The sequence below is a fragment of the Fundulus heteroclitus genome, chromosome 2 (assembly GCF_011125445.2).
Source record: "Fundulus heteroclitus isolate FHET01 chromosome 2, MU-UCD_Fhet_4.1, whole genome shotgun sequence".
Classification (NCBI taxonomy): Eukaryota; Metazoa; Chordata; class Actinopteri; order Cyprinodontiformes; family Fundulidae; genus Fundulus; species Fundulus heteroclitus.
Window position 1 is genome coordinate 15,300,697 of NC_046362.1, and position 22,770 is coordinate 15,323,466.

The 22,770-nt window shown below is 41.0% G+C and overlaps 2 protein-coding genes across 6 annotated transcripts; one reads left to right on the top strand and one right to left on the bottom strand.

The window, feature by feature from the left end:
* LOC118556573 (transmembrane protein 138) lies at positions 1–4,595 on the bottom strand. Its single transcript, XM_036148969.1, has 5 exons — positions 4,474–4,595; positions 3,615–4,009; positions 2,136–2,307; positions 772–847; positions 1–692 (listed from the first exon to the last, which is right to left on the bottom strand). Exons 2-5 carry the CDS (start codon positions 3,740–3,742, stop codon positions 580–582), a joined length of 489 nt encoding a protein of 162 aa, XP_036004862.1. The 5' UTR covers positions 3,743–4,009; positions 4,474–4,595; the 3' UTR covers positions 1–579.
* Positions 3,998–22,739, top strand: LOC105928141 (EF-hand calcium-binding domain-containing protein 4A-like). Of its 5 annotated transcripts, XM_036148952.1 has the most exons (19): positions 5,971–6,004; positions 7,176–7,488; positions 7,569–7,819; positions 7,903–8,014; positions 9,397–9,544; positions 10,075–10,221; positions 10,313–10,403; positions 10,923–11,018; positions 11,101–11,288; positions 11,576–11,647; positions 13,389–13,443; positions 14,180–14,259; positions 14,359–14,479; positions 14,569–14,695; positions 19,820–19,901; positions 20,019–20,133; positions 20,330–20,437; positions 20,575–20,651; positions 22,500–22,739. In XM_036148952.1, the coding sequence occupies exons 3-19, from the start codon at positions 7,571–7,573 to the stop codon at positions 22,603–22,605; spliced, it is 1,974 nt and encodes a 657-aa protein (XP_036004845.1). In that variant the 5' UTR covers positions 5,971–6,004; positions 7,176–7,488; positions 7,569–7,570; the 3' UTR covers positions 22,606–22,739. The 5 variants fall into 5 exon arrangements, with proteins under 5 accessions (XP_036004849.1, XP_036004843.1, XP_036004845.1 ...); XM_036148956.1 differs by lacking the exons at positions 5,971–6,004; positions 7,176–7,488 and adding an exon at positions 3,998–4,118; XM_036148950.1 differs by lacking the exon at positions 7,176–7,488 and having other exon boundaries at positions 5,923–6,004.
* Positions 22,740–22,770: the final 31 nt, after the last annotated feature.

A 22,770-nucleotide genomic window follows, 5' to 3' on the forward strand; every position in this document is an offset into this window, starting at 1 on the left:
TTAGATGAGGATTATTTAATGATAAAAAAAAAACAGTGAAGACAATTCAAATAAACAGAATTTACATAAGAAATTGGCTTGTTTAACTCATTCTCAACATGTAAACAGCACATACTAACGCGCTAATAAGGCATAAACATCTGATTGCTTTTAAGGGGATAAAAATGAAAAAAAATCAACTGGACTAGCGCTACAGCTTCCGATTTGACTTGATGGGTACAAAACAGGGAATTACGTGAAGGCAGGCCAAACTTTTACCACGCTTTCATCAGCAGTAAGTGTGTGGCAGATCGTTTTTTTTACAAAGGCCACAAAGATTAACAGGCTCAATCCTGATTAATACTACACTACATGTGCCCTCCTTGGCTCGCCTGCCAGTGTAAACCATTTAAGCGCCTGTCTGCCTCAGTATGAGGAGCCAGGTAACGCGCGCAGAGTCATTCACTAACGGTTTGAGAGCTCGGCCTCTGTTCCCTTACAGTCCAACGCGTCCCCATGTAGGGAATCCTGCCCTGTCTGGTCAGGAGGCGGTTCCCACGGGGAGCCCTCAGTGTTCCCCGTCAGCACCGTGTACCGTTGTCACTGACGAGCTCTGGTAAACTGATCCCGCAGCCACATGGAGTCCTCGTACAGCCTCGGGTCCCCCATGTGCTCCGCTGTGCGCTTGTATAGGTAGTAGTACAACACAGCCGCTGGAAACAGACGCGAGGCGTAAGTAAGAGCCCACGGTAAACCGTGGCAGAGAGGTTTTTCGTCTCCCGGGTTGATTACCTGTTCTCTGGAACACGAACAGAGCCAGGAGGCCATCCGTCCACACGAAGCGGTTTGACTCGAGCCAGCGCAGGTTCTAGGGGCAAAGAGACAAAACACCTGGAATGCACAGCCATCGCACAGGCCCGGGAAAATGTATTTGCCCCCTCAGAGGTTGTTTTTCAACGGCGGATTCATTTGATGAGGTCAAAAAGCGATTTAAAGCAACTTTAAATTGGAAATTGGAAAAGGAATTGCATCCTAACCCCTATAACTGGCTTCGCCATCCCTGGCGACTACGGCTGCCAGCTTGAGTCTTTTAAATTGCTGCGGGGGCATTTTTTAGCTTTGGACCTCTTCCTTAGATGCCATTTTTATTTGTGAATAATAAGCACTGATCTTATCTGGACAAGTCGAGGATGCACCATAACAAGGCCGGTCACCCCTTGGTAACTCGCTGTCTCCCGGAGTCGCATATAGGATGTTATGGGTTGGTTTTTCCAGACCCTTCAGCCTACTTCCATGTGATTAGACAGGTTTCGCTCCAGTGGGAAACTGGACTCATCTTTCCGACTTAGGGCTGGACGATATAGGGAAAAAAAGCGATAAAATAAAAATCATATTGATCGATATTGATGATTATCAAACAAATTGAAAACATATATTGAAAACAACCATTTTTTAACCATCTTTTTACCAAAAAAAGAAAAAAAGCCATGCTCTCTGAACTCTTTAAAGGAGGCGGGGCTTGGTGATGGAGCGTTCCTGGCTCTGTGTTGTGATTGGCTGGGAGGATGTAACAACTGTAATATTAACCTACATGGCTAGAATGTAAACGGAAGGAAAACTTTAATTTAATTAAGTTTTTATTGACCCCTTTTTCTATCACTGATATACGTCTATCGATCCCTACATATATATATCGTTATTGAAATTTTGTCCAGCCCTATTCCAACTAAATGTGGATAATTTGATTCCATCCATCCATTTTCTTACTCGGTTTATCCCTCATGGGGTCGCGAGGGGTTGCTGGTGCCTATCTCCAGCATTTAAATGGGCGAGAGGCGGGGTACGCCCTGGACAGGTCGCCAGTCTGTCGCAGGATAATTTGATTCAATAAACTTTATTAATCTCAAAGGGAAATTAAATAATCCTTGGTTCAGTTGGTTCCTCTCCTTAATGAATGAAATCGGCATGCTAAAACTGCTCTTTGGGCTTGCTCTGGTTTTTGCTGTCTGATAATAAAGTTCACCTGGTTTTAAACGTGGGAGGGCAAATACTTTTTCCCCAACACCGTACACTGTTAGCGTGTTACACCCAACGCCGACAGACATCGTCTTCATTTCTGAGTTTCAGCTTTTTGGACACATGGCCCCTGAGCATACCAGCACCCAGCAGTGGAAGCAGATGCTGAGGGTCAGGTAGAGTGCGGAGAAAACGAGCAGAGCCCTGAATCTGCCCAGCAGCACCGACACGAGGCCGACCTGGAACACGTAGGTGTTGAACATCATCAGGAGGATGATGATGACGTTGAACAAGATGCCGATGTCCTGGATGCTGCAAACACAGTGTTTTTTTTTTATGGTTCATCAGAGACGATAACCTCTTAAAAAAGGCGAGAAGAAGAAACAGGTCACCTGATTTAAACAAGGAGGGCTATTCTCTAATAATAAGAACCAATGCATCTATAGCCAAAAAACTTTACTTGTAGAGGATGTAAAACATGGAGCATTTCAGAGTTTTCTTTCTTTTCAGCTGCTAGGACCAGGTACCTTGTCAACTAAAGCAAAACCGTTCATTAGTCCCAATTTATAAAAGCTATAGCTAAAAACAATAAGCAAAGCTTTAATTTGATCTATTCAAGCAACGGCCAGGTTAAAGTGGTACATTTTTTATTTTCTCCACCTTTACTTGTGTCTCTTATGTATGAAACAGGAGTGAGCCGTTATAAAATTCTCACGGCGAGGTAACCCTGTGTGACAACCGCAGTAACGTTACTCAATTATGTAAGCTACAGTATTCATTTCTTACTGTTTTCTTGACAAGTAAACAACAGCAGCGGGGGGGTCACAAAATTAAGCAGTGCATTTTTGTACAGAATAATCCATTGTTTTGCTCTCCTGCTCTTTATATAGAAAGTCAACAATAAGCTGACGTTAGTCGGGCTACGTGTCTGGGTAGAGCCTTCGGGTTTAATAAGAGTGATGGGTGGGGCTCCTTTAATCTTAACGCCACGGCTGACTGTGCTTTTCGAGTATTTCTGAACAGCAGAGTGTGTTTTTCCTGTGGGCAATCCCTTCAACCACTGAACCTGCAGCAACAGGTGGGGGGGGGGGGGGGGGTAATGCAGTACGATTCTTTGTTCCAGTACTAACTGTGGTACACACTCGTTTCAAAACCACATTGTAGAGGTAATCAATATGACCTCACTTTTTAGCTCTAAAGGATTTCAGTTTCAACTATATTTACCGGAGATGCAACAATCAGATTGCCACATTCCCTCGATTGGCTAATTTGTATTTGCATTACAAATCCTGATTTATTGATTGATTTTTTTTTTTTTATTTACTGATTGATTGATTTTTTGCTGTTTGGATTTATCAAAAGGTGTCAAACTGACAGCTTATAAGAAGCTTTTGCTCTTTGAGGGTCAAAGTATGCGCTTTCGTGCACAAATGAGGATTATGTGAATCCGTCATTTCTAATTCAAAATTGGAGCCGTTAGCTCAGACCTCATCCCAAAAACAAGTGTTGGTCCGGGAAAGGCTGATTGGTGCATTTCTGCTATCTACCAGTGGTTAACTGTAATTAGATGACTTATAATAACAATAATAATGTGTATCTCGGCATATTCTTTGACTTACATGAAAAGCACAAGCTGGATGACAGGAGCTCCCCTCAGAAGTTCACTGAAGGAGTTAACGAAGAGGTCATAGGCCAGCAGGACCAGCTGGATCAGCAGCACCAGGGAGTAGTTCCCAGTCTGGAGCATCTTTCACCTGATCTTCACTGTCCACCTTTCCCTCTGGCTGATGTTCTTCACGCTCTCGGGGACGAGATCTCGTCTGTCAGCGCGAACCTTTTGCGTGCTTCAATAAAACAGTCCATGGGGGGTTACACACAGTCAAAAAGAGTTCATTTGGAAGTCGGTCAGGAGGACACAAGTCCGTCCAAACTATCAGCGGAATCCTGGTGCTTGAGCATGTTTGATCCTGTGTGACGGCGTCCTTCGTGTGGAGAAGCCCCCTGAATGCATCACCTGCGAGGAAACAAACAGAGGTTGTAAACAGGGAGAAGCAAAACGTCCCGCGGAGGATGACATCCTGGGTCGGTGGAAATCTCCGCCGCCGCCGCCACGACGAGTTGATGTAAGAGCTCCCCTGCCTCAGACGGCTAAATTAGAAGTAAACCCATCCATGTAAGGTCAGCGCGCTGTTACACAGGCAGCCATGTGGAGAGGTCGCCGCTGGGATTATAGCTCTGACTGAGCGAACTAAATTTACGCGGGCGCCACGACAATCTCTTGTTTTGTTGCTGTTCTTCCGTCTGCTTTCACCCCCCCTAATTACGAGGGTCTGGCGCTGTTTTGTTCTGGTGGCGGATAATCTCGGAGACGGATAAATGTGTGGTCTCGTACATAATCTACACACCTTTTACTCCTACAGCAACTGTTACACAAGCAGTGTTTTTTTGTTTTGTTTTTAATGGCCACAGGCTACTCACCGGAAGTAACAGCAGCTCTGCATTTCACGGCTCTCTACTTTTTTCCCTCCCCAAAACGCCGAAATCTCAACGCATCCCCAGCCCTTTTCAGCAGTAAGGCAGGCATTTCCGCAAATCCATGGTAACGCTTCCTTTCTACCGTAATGATAGGAAAGGGAGTGCAAGTTAATTTACAGCGCCATGAGCAAGGCGCGTCACAGAAAAATAAAGCAATGGAAACTTAAATAAAAGACAATAATTGAATTAAAGATCTAAACATCACATTATTATTATTATTATTATTATTATTATTATTATTATTATTATTATTATTATTATTATTATTATTATTATTATTACTTACAATAATGTTTTTAGTCCTTATACTTAAAGGAGCCAAACATTTCAACACGTCTCCCACTTTTATAAATGCTTTTCCTGGGGAAGATTCTCAGTCATCCAGGTCATGTTCATTCAAAAAAAAAAGTAAAAAACAAAGCAAACAAGTCCAGTTGCTTTGTTTTTTACCTTTTTTTGGAAATTAAATGCTTCCTCACCTTGTTTAGTTCTGGTCCTGGGAACGCTGATATGACCTGGTGGGTCTACATGGCTCATCTCTAACCAGGAGCTATGGAATGGAGGCCTATTTAGTCCCAAGACCATAAATGCCTTTATCAATTATCGGACTGCGGTGATGTTGGGAAACAGATGCATCAATTTGTGTGCTTCTGGGCTCAGCCAGGAGAAGCAGCTTTGCAGAACATATGAGATAGATGTTGAATAAAACTGGCCAGAGAATGGAGCCATGAGGGATCCCTCATTTTATTGTTGTTTGTTTGCCCACATTTATCACCGCCCAAATAAACAAAGAAGTCTCAGTCTGCCTGATGCAGTCTGGCACAGTACCAGTTCCATGGAGTACCAATCAGTATGGTAAATTTTTGAACACACTGAAATCCCGTAATACCAACACTTTCATTTTAGATGCATTTGTGAAACACGACTGAAAAGTTTGAAAAATTCCTATCCTTGTTTTGTTTTTTGTTTTTTAGAGCAGTTCTGTGTGGGCCAAAATCTGAGCAAAGTATTGTGAGCTTGTGTAAGAAGTCCCAAAACGTCAGACCCAATTTATAGAGGTTATTCCACTAAACACATGTATGTACAATGTATGTAAAAGTCTACATTTCAAAGAAAGTGTATAAAACGGTCTAAAAAAAGCTATCATTATGCGCTCCTTAGCAAAAATAAGTGATTGTAATCATAAATTATTGTATGAAGAGGTTTTGCATAAAACATACACGTCAAACTATATACATTAATATGCATACTCACATACGTTTAGAAATAATTGGACAAAAATGTTGCTTAATTGTCTTTTACTCCTCCCACGGTCACAAAAGTAGCAACCGATCCCAGCTTCCAGGCTACAGCAAACATTACGGTAAGGATATAAAACACGCGCTCGCCCCCTAGCGGTTGAGATGATCGCCTGAGAGAATAACAGAGGTGAGTGGTCAAATAGTGGCGGACTGTAGTAAAGCGGCTGCTGCAGGTGAGTAATCAGACTTTCTTCAACTCCGCGCAACTTCTCAACAACTAGGTAACAGGTGGCACTTAGAAATACTAAATCTGATCTATTTTTATTTTCGCTGGATCGCAGTAAACTGCAGTCTTTGTAGGGGGTTTCTGTCTTAATGAATCTTTAATGTCTCATTGTGGCGGGTTTAGTTTCCTCAGGTTAAAAACGTTGCTCTGATCGTGAATTTAATGCATTCCATTTAACTCATGTTTGGACACTTTTAATAAGTTGTAAAACGATTTTATGCTATTTCCAACCCATTTGAACTCCGGTCGATCTCTTTGTACGACCTTTTTTTTCCCCCACAAGAGTTCCAGTCTTTTTGGGAACATATGTTCAAAGTTGACCCACATAGTTACGCATAACAACTTCTGCCACTCTGTTACTGACTTTGATCACTCTTTTATATATTTATATATATATATATATATATATATATATATATATATATATATATATATATATATATATATATATATATATATATATATATACCTAGATGTGAGAGCTTGGTTTGTAGCCATTGCTAAATGGTGTCTATTGGAGTTAATATGAACTTTGGTGTGGCTGGCTTGTCCTGACACTAAATCTCTAAAACCCACTGTTGACACAAGTCTCTTATCTGGTGTACTATATCCTTTAGTTTTGAAGACTTCCCAAGCCACCACCAAGATAATTTACAACCACTATCAGCGTTTTGGTTTTATGTTTTCACTGATAGCAGAGAAGCATGATACAGACGGTGAAAAAGGTCGAGGCATGTTCTCCAATACCGAGCTTGACTTCAGTTCAGTTTGTTCGTTCATCCATCCAACACAAGAAAGTCCATAAAATAAAAAATATTCTCTTAGCTTTATAATAATTTAGTGATTATGTAAATTTATGTCTTATTGGGGCGAAAATCTAGCTAAATTCATGTAATGGAAAATTACATGTGGATATATCAAGGCTATTTCCCCCCCACAGTGTTTTAGAGTCAAATCTGCTTGTAATTGTGGCAGCTTTGACAATGCAAACAACTGCAAATGTTTAATTTGCATCTCCTCTCCCCTTGCTCTCTGCCCTCCCCTTCAAGAACGCACAATTCTCCTCATGTGACACCATCCTGTTTTTTAATCTAACACACATCCTGCTGTGCTTTCAGCGAGGACAGCCGGCCCGGGACTCTGTGAAGCCATATATGATCCTCCTGACACACCTTGGATTGATAATTTGACCATAAATATGAAGGAGTAATTCCCACAACAAAAAGCGCCGTGATAAAGGATGTGTGAAAGTGTTATGAAATGTTGCGTGGGGAGGACTGACAGCCTGTGGTGGTAGCTTTGCACGCGGTCACGGTTTGCTCTGCACCTTGTGTTTAACAAAGGAGTAGCCTCACAGGTGCTTTCCTACTATTTAAGGCAGCATTTCACACTGTCATACCAAAACGACACTGGTTCCAGTTCCTCGGAAAAGTTAAAGTCCTCTTTTGTGGTCCAGATATTGATCAGACATGACGACGGGGCTCATTTATCCATCTTTCTTGTCTCTACAGGAATGTCTATGTGGCTGAACGATGGAGAAGTGCTGGTGGGACAGGGCAGCGGCGAGGCGGTCCCCATAAGCCCCAGACTACGGAGCCTACCCTCTAGCAGCCCCAGGCCGGGTCAAAGACGTAGTCCTCTGGCTTCGCCGCGGGCCAGAGAGCCGCCAAGTCCACAAGCAGAGACCCTGGGCAAGGCCAAAGAGCTGTTTGTCCTGTGTGACAAAGAGGGGAAAGGGTTCATCACCAAACGAGACATGCAGGTAGGGCAGCCAGTTTGGCCGTGCGGCAACATTTAGGCCAACTTTAAAGCGTTGAGCTTTATGTCTTCGGATTCTCTCGTCAGAGGTTGGAGGGCGAACTGCCACTCTCGCCGGAACAGCTGGAGACTGTGTTTGAAAGTCTGGACCGCGAGAACAACGGATTCCTCACTCCTGTTGAGTTCAAAACCGGACTCGGTGAGCGTGCAGGGATTGGGAAACGAAGCAGAGCTTGTTTGTCCGATACAGTGCCTGGCAAAAAAAAAAAATATATTGATACCCTTTTTTGACTTTTTCACACGTGACAGACAAACATATAGTAGTGCGTCAATGTAAAGGGGAAGAAAAAATATACATAAAAATAAGTGTGGGGTTGGGTTATTTGTGTTCAGCCTCCCTGGGTCAGTGTTTTTGCAGAGCCACCTTTCACTGCAATACCAGCAGCGGTCTTTTCTACTGCTGCTTTATTTATAAAGCACTTTGAAACGACAACAGCAGCTGCGTAAAAGTGCTGTACAAACAATATTCAAAAAACATTTAGAATTGTAAAAGATCACAATTTCTGATTGCGTCTCGAGCAGCGCTGAAGTCTCCTGACTTAAAATCAGGCACTTTTCGTTTCGCAAAATGGCTCAAGCTCAGTCAGACTGGGACGTTGATTTTTCAGGCCTTGCTGCAGATTCCCAGTTAGTTTCAGGTCTGGATGTCGACGGGCTCATTCCATCACATGAATATGCTACGATCTTATCCACTGTAGCTCTGCGTTTTGTCCCATCCTGCTGGAAGGTGAACCTCTGCCCTGCTGGTCGAGTGTTCTGCTGCTACGAACAGCCTTATTTTCAAAGTTTGGCCTCTACTCAGCTCAGTCCATATTTCCATCAACTCTGACCATTTTTTTTTTTTTGTCCCGCCTAAAGAAAAGCATCCTCACAGCACGATGAGCCTTCCCACCGCCATGCTTCACAAGGCGAATGGTTTGTTCAGAGTGATTTGCTGTTATTATTTATTTATTTTTGCCAAGAATAGCAAAAATAGCATTTTGCAAGTAGGCCAAAAAGGTAAATTTCCGTCTCCTCAAACCAGACTGCCTTGTTCCACGTGTTTGGAAGCAGGTGCTGTAATTATATACGCAGTGCATTTCTTCTTGCCGCTCTTCCAAAAAGCCAACGCTTATAGTTGCGATGTCCACAAATCCTCCCGCACAAGTTGTGGATCTCTGCAGCTCCTCCAGAGTTAGCAAGGGGGCCTTCAGACTGCTTCTCTGATTAATCCTTGGCTGGACTGTCAATTTAGCTTGAAGGCCATGTCTTGGTAATTATTTTTTTGCCGCAGATAACAGTAAAAAGATACAAATGCATTTCATACTTTTCAGATTTTCATTTGTTAACAAAAAAAAAAACATGCATAATTTTCCTTCCACTTGGCAACCGTACAGTACATTGCGTTGGTCTATCGCATAAAATACCCTGGTGTTTGTGATTGTAACACAACAGATGGGGGGCAACGTTTTAAGGGGTGTGGATACGTTTGCAAAGCACTCGTCATTACACGCGGCGTCTGTGTTTTTTTCCTTGGCTCAGGTGAACTGATGGGTCTGGATGAAACGACTGAGCTCAGCCCAGACGGAGCGAAGGCAGAGAGGGAAGAAGTGGACTGGTCCCAGGACCCCACCGCAGCCAGATTTGTCAACATACTAATGGAGCTCGGCGCTGACAAGATTTTCAAAGAGTAAGGCATTTTACTTGCAGAGTCTTGATGAAATTGTCCCCCAGTTAGAAAAGGTCACGACTACTAGATGCACCAGCTCTGAGAAGAGAGGGAGTGGGGTTTGGCTTTGAGCAGCAGCACTTTTAGCTAATGATTATGAATATGATGTGAACCGTGTGCTGTGGAGTGTATCCATGGTTCTTAATTTCCAAAGCATCAGGAAACAAATTTAAGATTTTCATTATATTTGTAGGATTGTTGTAAAAATAAACAGGCTTTTTTTTTTTTTTTTGCCTGAAATTGCAAAATGTAGTTCGTTTTTTTTCCATGTGTAGATTATAAAGCAATTTAAACTTTCAATCAGTTTAAATTGCTGCTGTACTTGCTGTCATTAGTCTGTAGATGGATCGAGTTAAGCTATATTGCTAGTGATTATGAAGGAAACCCCAAACTTTGAGCTCCTAACATAGGACATTTTATTTCTTAGATTTGTCATTTACCGATTTTGTTTTATAGTCGTGTTGAGTGCATGGTTTTGTATTTTTAAACAGCCACCAGGAGCTTTTCTCCCTGTGGTGTGAGCTCCAGAGAGACAGCCCAGAGCTGCTCAATGCCCTGGAGGCTCTCTTGGTCCACGCCGTGTCCCACCTGCAGGACGCCATCAGAGAGAGAGACGCCCTGGAACAAGCTCTTTGCAGGTGGGCTGCTTCCACCCTGCTGCTTAAATGCTCCTCGCTTTTATATGAAAGACGTTTGGAGTGAGCTACTTTTTTTAACTTGTGCTTTCAGAAGGGAGAGCGAACATGACAAGATGGTCCGATCCATATATGAAGAGATGGAAAGCCAGATCAGGGAGGAAAAAGAGAAATGGGTTGCTCAGGTACAGGTATACAGTGCCCTGCACAAGTTTTGGTATTCCTGATAAAGATGTGCTCAAAAGTCTTAAAATATGATTGTTACAGAGATTTGGTGACCCAAAAGGTAGTTCTCGAATTCAATTTTTGGGTCTGTTTACTTTTGTTACTATACCCCTCGTGCACATCTGCATTACTGGAAGTGCTTGTTATCTTTCCTATTTTGAAGAGTGGTTCAGCCAAACTGAGCTCTTACTCTTATTTATATCCCAGGATAATGGGAATTATTGGAAATTCATTTTATTAATCCTCTTACTGAATCATTTTACTCAAATGAAAGTTCCTTTGATTCAGTTTTCTGTCAGGGATTGTGCCGTTACCATTAAAAAAAAAAGCATAATCTTTAAGGCTTTTTGCACATTTTCCACTAGAAGTAGAAATGAATATGGAGGATCGTATTTGTTGGAAGGTTCAACCATTGTCCTATTCAGCAAAATGGCATAATTATATTTGCGTTTTTTATTTCCTTCCATTTTGACATGAAGGACAGCATTAAGGAAAAGCAGAGAGGGCAACGGCTTGAGGAGGAGCTGAGGATGCGGGAGCAGGAGTTGGAGAACACGATGAACAAACAGAAAGAGGTGGGCATCCCGGTGGTGGTGGTGGTGACCAGTATCTCTGTGAAGTGTTTGCGTTCACGGAGCTCGACCTTTTTGCCTTCAGCTCGAGACCAGAATCCGAACGCTGAGTTGGGAGCAAACCAACATCAGGGAGCAGAACCGGCAGCTGCGGAGCCTCAACAGCCAGCTGCAGGAGCAGGTGGAGAGCAGCAGAGAGCGGCTGCAGTCTGCCCTGCGTCAGCTCAGCCTGCTGCAGGCCAACGACACCCAGGAGCAGGTGGCTCGACAGAGGTCAGCAGCAGAGCGTATTAAATCTGAAGAGAAACGCTTAAGGTTCATGTGTAAAAGCTTGCTCATGTGTCTGAAATTCTGTCAACAAATGTAAATGTTTATTTAACGATATTTAGTGCAGAGGAATTTAGCGTTTTACGACTTTTGGCCTTGTTTTTTGGCAGTCAGACAGTTTTCAGGCTACCTATTTTTTTTATTTTCAGGAGAGTTGATAACTTCTAGTTTATTTGTTAATAATTTGCAGACTGGTTATTCATAAGCTCTTTTTATTATTTGTGTAACTGTAGAAACATAACGAGGGTATCAAGAAACATCAAAAAGGAAAAGGAAAGTCTCTTGAGACAACTTGAGATATTAAGGTAAGTTCAGTCAAGGTTTTATCCAAACAGGTTTAAAATCTGTGTGTGTGTGTGTCGGGGGGGTTGATCGACTGTGTTTGACCAGGAACTGGGTAAAAGTAAAATGGTTTAATATGGTTGCTCCAAAATACACTACTAAAAAAATTAGATTGTTTTTCAGAGTATTATATAAAGTCCGTTAAACTCTTGGAATATTGATCAGGTTAAATCAGCAGCAGATCTGGTATTAATGAATTTAACAGGGGCGCTATATGGCAAACAATGGAATTGGAATGACTTTGCAGGTGGAGACCACAGATAATTTTGCCTACTTTTTTTTTTTTTTTTAGACCGTTTTTCAATGGTTTTGCATTTGACCAGATTCAGTGTCACTATCGTAGCATGAGATGATACCTGGACCTTACAAAGGTTTTACAGGCAGTCCAATAGGACGCCTCATCAACACATGCCATCACAGTCTCAAGAGCATGGAGGAGATTCCAGGAGACGGTTAAGCCCCAGTTCCACTAGCTGGCGTCGGCCGCCCATCTCACGGAGCATCTTCAGGAGCAGTTTTTTGTTTTTTGTTTTTCAGCCTGGGTTTTTCGCCGCTCTGTTGAAGACCAGGTTCAAACCATGTTTTAGTGAATGCCCCTCCTTTCAGTAAGGTGAGGAGAAATCAGAAGGTTTTCTGCAAGGAAGTCCAGAATAACTGAAGAGCGACAATATTCATATTAGGGACCACTATGAACAGAGTGGGTCAAACCGAAATATAATTTTATTATTTTCAAACATGCCTGAACCACGCTTGAAGGGTTAAAAAAAAGGAAAAAGGAGATTTCAGCTTTATATACCCAGACATGCTGCATCAGGATTTATTGAGTTTTTCTCTCATTTCACACTGAAAGCTGTTGTTTTGTCTCTGAAGTGTCCATCCATCCATCCACCTCATGCAGTACAAGGCAGCGGCTGTCTGCCATTCCCTGCTGTCCGCCCATCTTTATTTATAAAGTACCCGGGGGGAGCGATGGGGTGCTTTTGCAGAGTTGTCCCGCAGAAAGGAGCTCAAACTTGGTCAAGCATAAAGCTCCCTTTATTGGCAGAGCAGCCTCTGCCTGTATAAGTACGCAAAGCCAAAAAAATACCACTGCAGCTAAAAATCTTTAATGCTATCAACATGTGCTTCTCGATTCCACCATGGATGAGGCAAAAGATATTAACTACATGTTCCCCCCTCCATATGCTTGGATAGAGAACTTTGCAAGTAGCCCGCTTATTTAACAAATATCCTTTGCGGCCTACCCTCTTTGAGAAATGTCAAAGACTGCCAGCAGGACAGCTGTCAGTTCAGCAGCCTTCCTTATGATTGAGTAGACCACAAAGCAGTTTTATTGCTCTTCTTCAAAATCCTATTCTACTTACAAACAGAATCTTGGGGTTTCATCGGACATAAGCCATCATATTTAAAGCTGATAGAAATAAACACTTGAATGATATCGTTCTGAGTTTTTATTTATTGAAATTAACCTGTAACATTGGTACAAATTGAACAATTAAAATTTTTTTTTTTTATTCACATTGATTTAAGTGATAATCTTGTAACCAAACCCAAAAGACTTTCTTTTTCTTTCTTTTTGACCGAGGGGTTAAACTGATTGTTTTTGAATGGATTATTACAGATATTTCACTAAGCAATTATTTTGATAACAATTTCTCTCCATATTATCCACGTCTTTACAACTTTTTTCTTTCTTTCTTTCAGGGATATGAACAGAAGGCTGCGAGATGAGAAAGATGCCCAGCATACACTTAAGATGGTTAGTCATCGACACTCTGTCCTTTCCCCCTCGCCGTTACCTTATTACTTCAGCGAGGACCCTTGTACCCCTTGGACTCGGCAGGTTTACCCAACCTAAGCCCAGTCTTGGAAAACTGCTACGCTTTCCTCCATCCTCTGGACAATGATTACTCAAACGGGCAGCTGCTACTAATGATTTAATGATCCGCTAAGTTTTCTGTGGAAATGGTCAGTGAAGCGAAGGCTTGTACTTGGACGTTTACTCTCCTGTGTCAACGTGCAGAAAAGTTATTTTTGCGTTGCCTTGTAGAACCCAACAAGTAAATTGAAATGGCTTAATATGTGTCATACCGTATTTGTTCACTGTAAGAAAGTTGATGGATAGTAAACTCTCACTTGTTTGTAAGTAAATTTCTTATCCTGTTTAAATTCCATTCAAGTACGTGTCTTTGAGCACATGATGTTGTATTTTTTTTTTTCATTAACTTAATTTATATAAAAAAAGTGTATTGTTGGAAAATAAATGTTGAAAAATTATTTTGCAGCAGAGTAAAAGTATCTTTTTTTTTTTTTTTGACTCCGTTTCCTATTTTTTAAATGTGCAAAGCAGTTTGTTTCGCTACACAGAAAACTTTCATGGTTTTTGAAAAATTGTTTTATTGCTCACACTAAAGAAAATATTCAGGATTGTTTTACAGCTTCAAAATCCAATTGTTACTCATTTCTTTTACTTCACTGTCCAAATGGTCTTTTAGAATCCAAACATCACCAAGTCTCTGCAGAAGAGAGGGTCAGTTTTAAGCAACTACTTACTGCAAGACAAGCCAGGGAGAAGGTTTGTATGCCTGAACGCTTACATTTCTCATTTTTAGAATAACGAGGCAGACCAGATTCAGTTTTTTTTTTTTTTTTCTTTTGTGTGTCGATGCTGAAGACTGCTGAGCAATTCTGATGAGTTGGAGCTGACCGATACGAAAGAGGTCACAGATTCATCCGAGACACGCCTAACGTCGTGTACAGTCATGGGTGAAAATGTTGAACAGATGCAAACTCAGGTGGGGAGAGTCTTTAATAGTCCCTCAAACAGATATAAGACTAGACCAAGAAAAGTGTCAAGTTTGGTGCTTTTTTACTTTGATTTTAGAGCAGACTTGTCAGTCCACAGCGAGTGTTCAAGGTGGTATTTCTGGGTAACTCTGGGGTGGGTAAGACCTCCTTCATCCAGCACTACTGCACAGGACACTACTACAATAAAATGAGCTCTACTGTGGGTAAGCAATTCTTCCATTATGCCACTAGCGTATCAGTTCATCGCAAAAAATTGTTTTGAATATCGCGTTAAAGTCCCATATTTTGTCATTACAGAAAGTGAAACCCATACACTATATAGAATCATTACACATATAATATTTTAAGTCTTTATTTCTTGGCTTACAGATGATCAGTCTCAGGAAATTAGAATACTATTAACAAAGTTCATTATTGGAAACTCCATGGTGTCCCACCCTAAATCAGCTAATGGACTCCAAACAGCTGCTAAGGTTTACTTAGCCTTTAAATGGTCTCTCCCTCTGGGGCCGTAGCCAACACAATCATGGGGAAGACTGCTGACTGGACAGATGTTCAGAAGACCGTCATTGACACCCTTCACAAGGAGGATGAGAGACAAAAAGGCCATTGCTGAAGAAGGTAGTTGTTTGGAGTTCTGTATCCAAGCATATTGAGTGGAAGGAAGAAATGTGGTGGGGAAAAGATGCCTCAGCAATAGGGATAACCACCTTACAAGGAGTGGACTGAGGCTGAAGTCGGTACATCTTCACCTGCCCACAGTGCCGAAGGTACCAACAGCTGGTTCAATGACCATGGTGTTCCTGTTCTTGATTGGCCAGCAAACGTCCCTAACCTGAACCAAATATCTTATCTATGTAATGAATCTCTCTAAAATAACTATTTCTGAAATGACTGGCAAAGATATTGCACTGTTACACAAAATGTTTATTTATTTATTTATTTATTTATTGGTATGCTAGTATATGTTCCATATCACTTCAATTATTTGACACCTCATCTTAAAGTCTCTTGTATTGGGTAATTATAGCCCCCTTAAAATTTATGGGCAAAAACACAAAATACTCTTTAAACCTCACTGATGAACTGCATTCCAAAAAGTTGTTACCGGTTATTGTGGCTTTTCTGTTCTACAAACACAAAGTCAAGTTTATTTGTATAGCACACCTGATTACACCGTAATGTAGAGCTGTGTATCTTCTGCGTAGTTATGGTAACTAATCTTGTTTCATGCTATAACCTCAGCTAGTTGGAGCATATAGGTATCGAATAAAAGGGATCCCAGGATTGAACCTTGGGGTACCCCACATGTGACCTTTGTCCGCTCTGATGAGAAGTTACCTACTGACACAAAGAAATCCTTTTAAGTAGGATTTGAACCAATTGAGCGCTGTATGAGAGAGTCTGACCCAGCTCTCCAGTTGCTTTAATAATATATCATGGTCAACAGTGTCAAATAAGGCACTGAGGTCCAACAGAATTAGCACTGTGGTTCTTCCACAGTCTGTATTTATGTGGATGTCATTGAACACTTTGACGAGGGTGGTCTCAGTGCTGTGGTGGGCACAGAAACTGGACTGAAAAACATCAGTGGTTGGTCATTGTAAGGAAGCTGTTTAACTGCTGAAACAGCTTTTTCAATAACTTTACCGATGAATGGCAGGATGGAGATTCTGCACGTGTCAGATGCAATGACGGGTCGAACTTTTTTAAGGAAGGTTGTAGGTAGGATATCAAGACAGCAGGAAGAGGAGCTTAGCATACTTATATTTTCCTCTAAGCTTTTATAGTTGAGTAGTTGAAATGTAATTTTCTCTGCGGTTGTTATGTTTGGGCATAACATTGGTATTAACCCTCTAATCTTTTTGAAATTTCTCGGCAAAGAAGTTGGCAAATTCATTGCAGGCCCTCTGGTAGAGTGGAGCTCTGGTGGTACAATAACAGGAGGGTTTGTGAGTCTTTCAATAAAGCACAAGCATTGTCGATGTTTTTATGATTTCCACAAAGAATGTTTTCCCCTCTCTTAGTAGATTTCATAATAAATGTGAAGTCGAGTTGTACGCCATTTGCAAACAAAATCATACTTGCTATCTCATTGTCAAAACGTTGTTACTCCCTTCTTGCTTATGGGCTTGCTTCCTTCTTGTCTCTCTTGCTGGTTTGCCCTTTCTTCCTTGTGCCCTTCTTCGCCCTCCATGTATCTATTCTTCTTTCTATCCTTGCATCGTTCCTTCTTTCTTCTTTCCCTCCTTTTGTCATATCTACCTTAGTTCCCTCTTTCCTTCCTCCCTCCATGAGTCCTTTGTGTCTGCCTTCCTTTGTTACCTTCCAATTTCGTTTTTTCCCCCCATGTGCCATATTTATAGCCTGCTCCCGTAACCTGGTGGTGAACTCTCACTTTTCATATTTTAAAGCAAACCTTAAAGTTAAGTCAGGAAAACACAGCAAACTTTCATAGGATAAATGTGTACAGACTTGGGTTTGCCAATATGGACTGAACAATTTGTCAATTATTAAATAAGGAACTCAAGGCTTTGGTTAATTTAGGTAGTGAAATTTTATTGTTTAAAGATATTGAATTTTTCTTATCAATCCAAGCAATATTTTGGTTTGCAAATATTATCAAGCATAGTTTGTAGCAATGAATGAAAACTCTTATGATGTTCAAAAGTTCACGATAACAAATGGTATAATTACCCATCCCTAGTAGGAACCCTAAACAATGTACTTTGTTCAGATAAGACTAAAATTGCAAACAAAAAGGACCAATAAGTGGAAAAGCAGCTCGTGCTCACTGCTGGTTACAGTGGAGGATCGTCAATGCTGCCGGACCGTCTCTCACCCAAGGCCGTGGGAACCCGGAGTGTTCCGCATCAAGCATTTGAATTACCAGAGGATTTGAAAAAATGCCAAACTAATGAAAAGCAAAGAAACAGAGCAACACACCTATAAGCTAAGGCACCAGACTCTACAGAAAAAATATAAACTGAAGAAAAGCAGGACTCTGGAGGATCTGGGAAAGTTATGGAAAAACGGAGTGTTTAAAAAAAAAAAAAAACATCTGCGTGCAGCACAATAGGTTTCCAGTAACGTTGGCACTGCAGATGTATTGTTAAAAATCTATATTTCTTGTATAATGTGTGTTTTTTTTTCCACTACTGAGCAATTTCAAACTCTTTCAGTGGGAGAACATGCTGCTACAATATCAATTTCAAAGTGACAAAACCTTTGTCTTCTTATAAAATGCACCCTTTACAGTTGGTTCTGGAACTTTTTCATTGGCTGTATAACTATTATAAGAACACCAGAGATTTTAACACATTTTACTTTAATGCTAAGGTTTAACAAATACAGAAATAAACAGAAGGAAGCTTCTCCAGAACCAGTATCATCAGTTTAGCACGGTCCTGAACCGTGGAGGCTAGGGTTACTAAGTAATCACCAGAGCTCATTCGTACCCGTCGCAGCGTAGGAGGCCTGGGGTAACTTGCTTCTACACTGGATCAGTTTATCTGTGGGTCCACTCTGTGGGACAGATGCCCCGCCATTTCTCAACTGACAGCTGAACTTGATGACCCACCGCCAGCAGCGTCTGAATCAACCGAGTCGAAACTGCTCTAAGTTTTTTTTCTGCATGGACCGGTTGAGATTTAAGAGCTTTGCGTAAAACTTTGCTTATTCGTATTTAGCCTGGGGCCGACAAAAAGCTCAGTTCCTTGGTGCCGTATCGCTCAGGATACATTTAGAGACGTTTGGCAACAAGTAGTTGATTTTACTTTAATTTAAAAATAAGCGTATTTAGGCAACACTAATTCATTTGTCATGCAGATTAATGCTACGTCTTTGACTGCACTTCTAAGCTCTCTGTCCCTAAAAGTACAGAGTGCTCTGCTGTGTAAACAGTCACATGGCGCCGTACTCTGTCATTTCTACCTGAGAAAAATACACACCTAGTATTTACACTTAGTCACATGTTTGCTGGGATTAGAATGAAATGTGTGCCTCAGCCAAGGCCAAGTCTTCTCCAGTAAAAAGATCGATGAGCTGCTCACTGGAAGTGGCACAAAGCAGCTGGGATGTTGGAAGAGTTTTGCCTTGAGAAAAGTATCATGAACTTTTTAACCCTCTTAACAACCACAAACTTCAAAGTATGTCATTTGAATTCGACGTGTGGGTGATGAATTGTCTTGGCAGGAAAAGAAACTGATACAGGGTTTTCTCATTTGTTTGAATTAAAATCTGAAAAGTGTGGCCCACATCTGAGTTGAATACAGTACAATCAGCTGGATACTTTTAAGAACCATCTCTCACACTAATTACAGCTGGAAGTTGTTTGGGTTAGGTCTCTACCAGTTGTGCTACATCTAGAAATGGAGATGTTTGCTCTAGGTTCTTCAGCAAACATCTTAACTGCGGTAAGATTGGATGGAGGACATCTAGGAACATACATTTTCAATTATTGCCATAAATGCTCAAAAGGATTTAGGTCTAGACTTTGACTGGGCCGTTCTAACACAATGAAATGCTTTCATCGTCTAATCCATCCCACTGTACAGTAACAACTGTACGTTTAGGTTTAGGATTGTTGGCCTCCTCAAATGCAAACTTCTGCCACAGTCTCAAGTCTTTTGTAGCCTCTGACAGGTTTTCTTTCAGCGTCCTTGTAGTTAGCTCCACCCATCTTTCCGTAAACTCTGAGCAGCTCTTGTGTCCATACTGAAGCACGATAAGTATGGTGTGATATGGACGATGTGCAGTGGATCGCCTTGCGCTGGATTTATTTAGGAGTGTAACAGTAGCAGAGGCTAAATACATAGGCATGCAGCACTTTTTAGGCTTTTAGTTGTAAAAAAAAAAAAAAGATAATTAGAATAAACACAATGTATCTTTTTTCTTCTACCTCACAATTATGTGTTGCTGTGTGCCAGCTTTTCACATGAACCGCCAATCAAATGCAGGGATGTTTGCGATTGTAACAAAATGATATGAATATTTTCTATATGCACCGTCTGCATTGCACTGCATCACTGCACCCAGGTCTGTTGACATGTGGGCTTCACTCAATAACGGCAACAATTCTACAGCAAATCCATAAGGGAAAGAGTATATTAAACCAAACAGAAAAACTGTGAATGGTCAGCGTCTGTGATTACATCTGAAATTGGCTACTTTAGGATTTTAATATCTAAAATATGTAATATTTATATGAAAAGCTCTTAAAAAAAGCACATTTAATCCAAAACTGTAATGTAAAAACATAACAGCTCTTGGATATTGTTGGCCTGTTAGAGGATGTTGTGATGAAATGTTTTTTTTTTTTTTTTCAGGTATAGATTTCCAGATGAAGACGTTAATTCTGAACTCCACCACCATCACTTTGCAGCTGTGGGACACTGCGGGCCAGGAGAGGTCAGATGCGAGGTTTTGAGCTGCAGAGTCTTTGACCAGTCTGTTATCAACAGATAACAGATTGGTCAACAGATTGGACGTTGTAACTCATTTCGAATTCCAACGTCACGTTTGCAGGTATCGCAGCATCACAGAACAATATTACCGGAAGGCAGACGGCATCCTTGCCATGTACGACGTAACTCACGCCGCCTCCTTCAGTGCAGTGAGAGGATGGATGGATTCTGTGAAGGTAAGTGGGCGGACTTGTTCTGGGTAATGTAAATCAGTCATTTGAATGCACATGCACGTTGTTGAAAAAAATGAGCCCTAGGGATCTCAGTGGCATGGGAATATTTCTGTTTGCCACAAAAACCTGTGTGAGCACCCACTATTCCTTTTGCACCTGAGCGGAGCGAGTTCTTCAGTGTGGCACGCTTTTCCTCCAGGACAAGATGTGTGAAGGGACTGTGCTGATGGTGCTCGGAAACAAGGTGGACTTAGCAGACGACAGCAGCAGAGAAGTGACGAGAGCCGAGGGCGAGAGGCTGGCAGAGGTGATCCGCATTTGGATATTCAAAGAGCTGTCTGCACTGATTCGCTTAAAGGTGCAGGCAAAATGAAATAAAATGTATTAAAATGTAAAAATGAAAAAAGATTTTTGCTTTCCCCCCCCCCCCCTCTGTTTGCACAGCATTACCAGGCTTGGTTTCACGAGTGCAGTGCTAAGACGGGATACAACATGGACGAGCTGATGGTTCACCTGGCTGAGTATGACAACGCAGAATTATTCCCTCTCACTGACTGTGGCTTGCAAAAAGATTCACAACCCCATGTACTTTTCCAAATGTAGTCATGTTACAACCACAGACTTCAATGCATCTGATTTGGTTTTTAATGTGACAGAGCAACACAAAGTGGTGCATCATTGTAAAGTGGAAGGAAAAGGACTTGTGTCCTTTTCTCTGAAACCCTTAAACAGCAGTCCGCCTGTGTGTAATTTAATTTCACTGTTAGATATAGCATTGACAGCCTCGTAATGTTGGAATACATTAGTCTTGCAAGGGATTCTGGTCAGAGCTGACGGGAAGATTGAGGAAAATACAGGGCAATCGCTGAAGAAGAGCTGTAAAAGACTTGAGTCTCAAAGTGGAGATTCACCTTCCTGCCAGACAACAATCCTAAACATACAGACGGAGTTCAGATGGAGCGGTTTAGATCCAAGAATATATATGTGTTAGAATGGCTCTGTCAAAGTTCAGATCCAAATTCGCCTGCGAACCTCTGCCAGACTTGAAAAATCTCTGTTCACAGACAATATCCATCCTATTCGACTGAGATTGAGACATTTTGCAAAGAAGAACGGGGGAGATTCTAAGTATTCACTGCGAAGGGCTCAATACAAACATACACAATACTTCTAGGATATTTGTTTGTAAAAAGATAAGATAAGATAAGATAAGATAAGATAAGATAGGCTTTATTGATCTCACAGTGGAGAAATTCACTTGCCACATCGGTTCATACAAGAAGGTGCAGAGTAGGAAAGGTGCATTCAGTTATATACTGTGAATCTTCATATATACAATGGGTCAAAAAGGATACAAAAAAATACAAAAGTAATAGGGATGGGCATATGCTGTCTTATTTACATCGTAGTGATCTATATGTATATAAACTATATGTATATAAACATATATACATACTTGTGTCTTATACACTTGTGTCATATTTTTTCTTAAACTTAAAAATCATATATCACATAAAATGTCAGCAAAAAATTGAAATTTGTGGTTGTAACACAAGATGACAAAAAGTAGCAAGGTACAGTTAAAAAAAAAACTGAATATTCAAACGGAAGTAAAAAAAATCATGTTTTCACTAAGGTTGTTTTAATGCATTTAATACAACTGTTGCCTAAACCATATGATCTATTTACAAGCTGTAGTTTTAAGTGCTTTAAAACTTCTCACGTGAAATGCACCCACGTCTGGATCTCAAGCCGTCACTTTAAACGCTTGTCTGACTAAACTAATATATGAAGAAAACCAGAATGAGTTCCTCAATCTGGAGTACAGTAAAAGGAACAAAGCTTTTGGCTTCATGAAGTACTTGGATCAATAATTAACCTCCAAAACGGCTCTGGACCAAATTTAACATCAGAGGAATCAGTAAATTGTCAAGCCAAGCTGAAACCAATTTTGGGGGAGGAATTTAACCTTTTTTTTTCTGGGTTCATTACTGTAAGTTCCCTCAGTTAATCACAGACTAATTTGGTACGCACAGATTATCTAAATTTAAACCAGTATTATTTAAATCGAGTTTGTATTCGCTGGATAAAATGTGATTAGATTGAATTTATTTTTGAGCAAATATTCAGGAGGAAAAATCCATTTGGGAAACTTCTGCTGGGCTTAATAGGTTAAGGAATTGAAAAGATTCCCTTGAAGTTTACGCTTCTTATTTTTGCAGCGTGGGTGTATAAATCAGATTATCGTTTAGACTGCAGTTCCTCTCTCTCAAACTGACAGAGGAGTAAAACTCAAAGCGCTTGCTCAGACACTGTGGTTAATTTTGTTTTTGTGTTAATTAGTTAAAAATAAATTCTCTTTATTTCAGGATGCTGGTGACCAAGGATGATCGGCAATGCGAGGATGTCTTTTTACTGACAGAGGACACTGCTCAGAGAAGTTGCTGCGCCCCCCGCAGTAAAAAGTGGAGTTGATGCTTTCGGAAAACTCTGTTACTGAAATAAAACGACCAAGATTTGTAGTTCAGTGTTCAAGGACCGTCCAAAGTCACTTTGTTATGCAAGGAATTGCAGCAAGTTCTATGATTTTTTTTCCCCTGCTTTGTATTGCCATGTTTTGTTTATTATAAAATATGTATT

Coding starts and splice junctions, on each gene's coding strand:
- LOC118556573 (XM_036148969.1), bottom strand. CDS start 3,742: ATGCTCCAGACTGGGAACTACTCCCTGGTGCTGCTGATCCAGCTGGTC. Junction 2,308..3,614: donor ATCCAGCTTGTGCTTTTCAT/GTAAGTCAAAGA, acceptor CTGTGTTTGCAG/CATCCAGGACATCGGCATCT. Junction 848..2,135: donor GCTTCCACTGCTGGGTGCTG/GTATGCTCAGGG, acceptor CTTTGCCCCTAG/AACCTGCGCTGGCTCGAGTC.
- LOC105928141 (XM_036148956.1), top strand. CDS start 7,571: ATGTCTATGTGGCTGAACGATGGAGAAGTGCTGGTGGGACAGGGCAGC. Junction 11,019..11,100: donor CGATGAACAAACAGAAAGAG/GTGGGCATCCCG, acceptor TTTTGCCTTCAG/CTCGAGACCAGAATCCGAAC. Junction 14,696..19,819: donor TAAAATGAGCTCTACTGTGG/GTAAGCAATTCT, acceptor TTTTTTTTTCAG/GTATAGATTTCCAGATGAAG.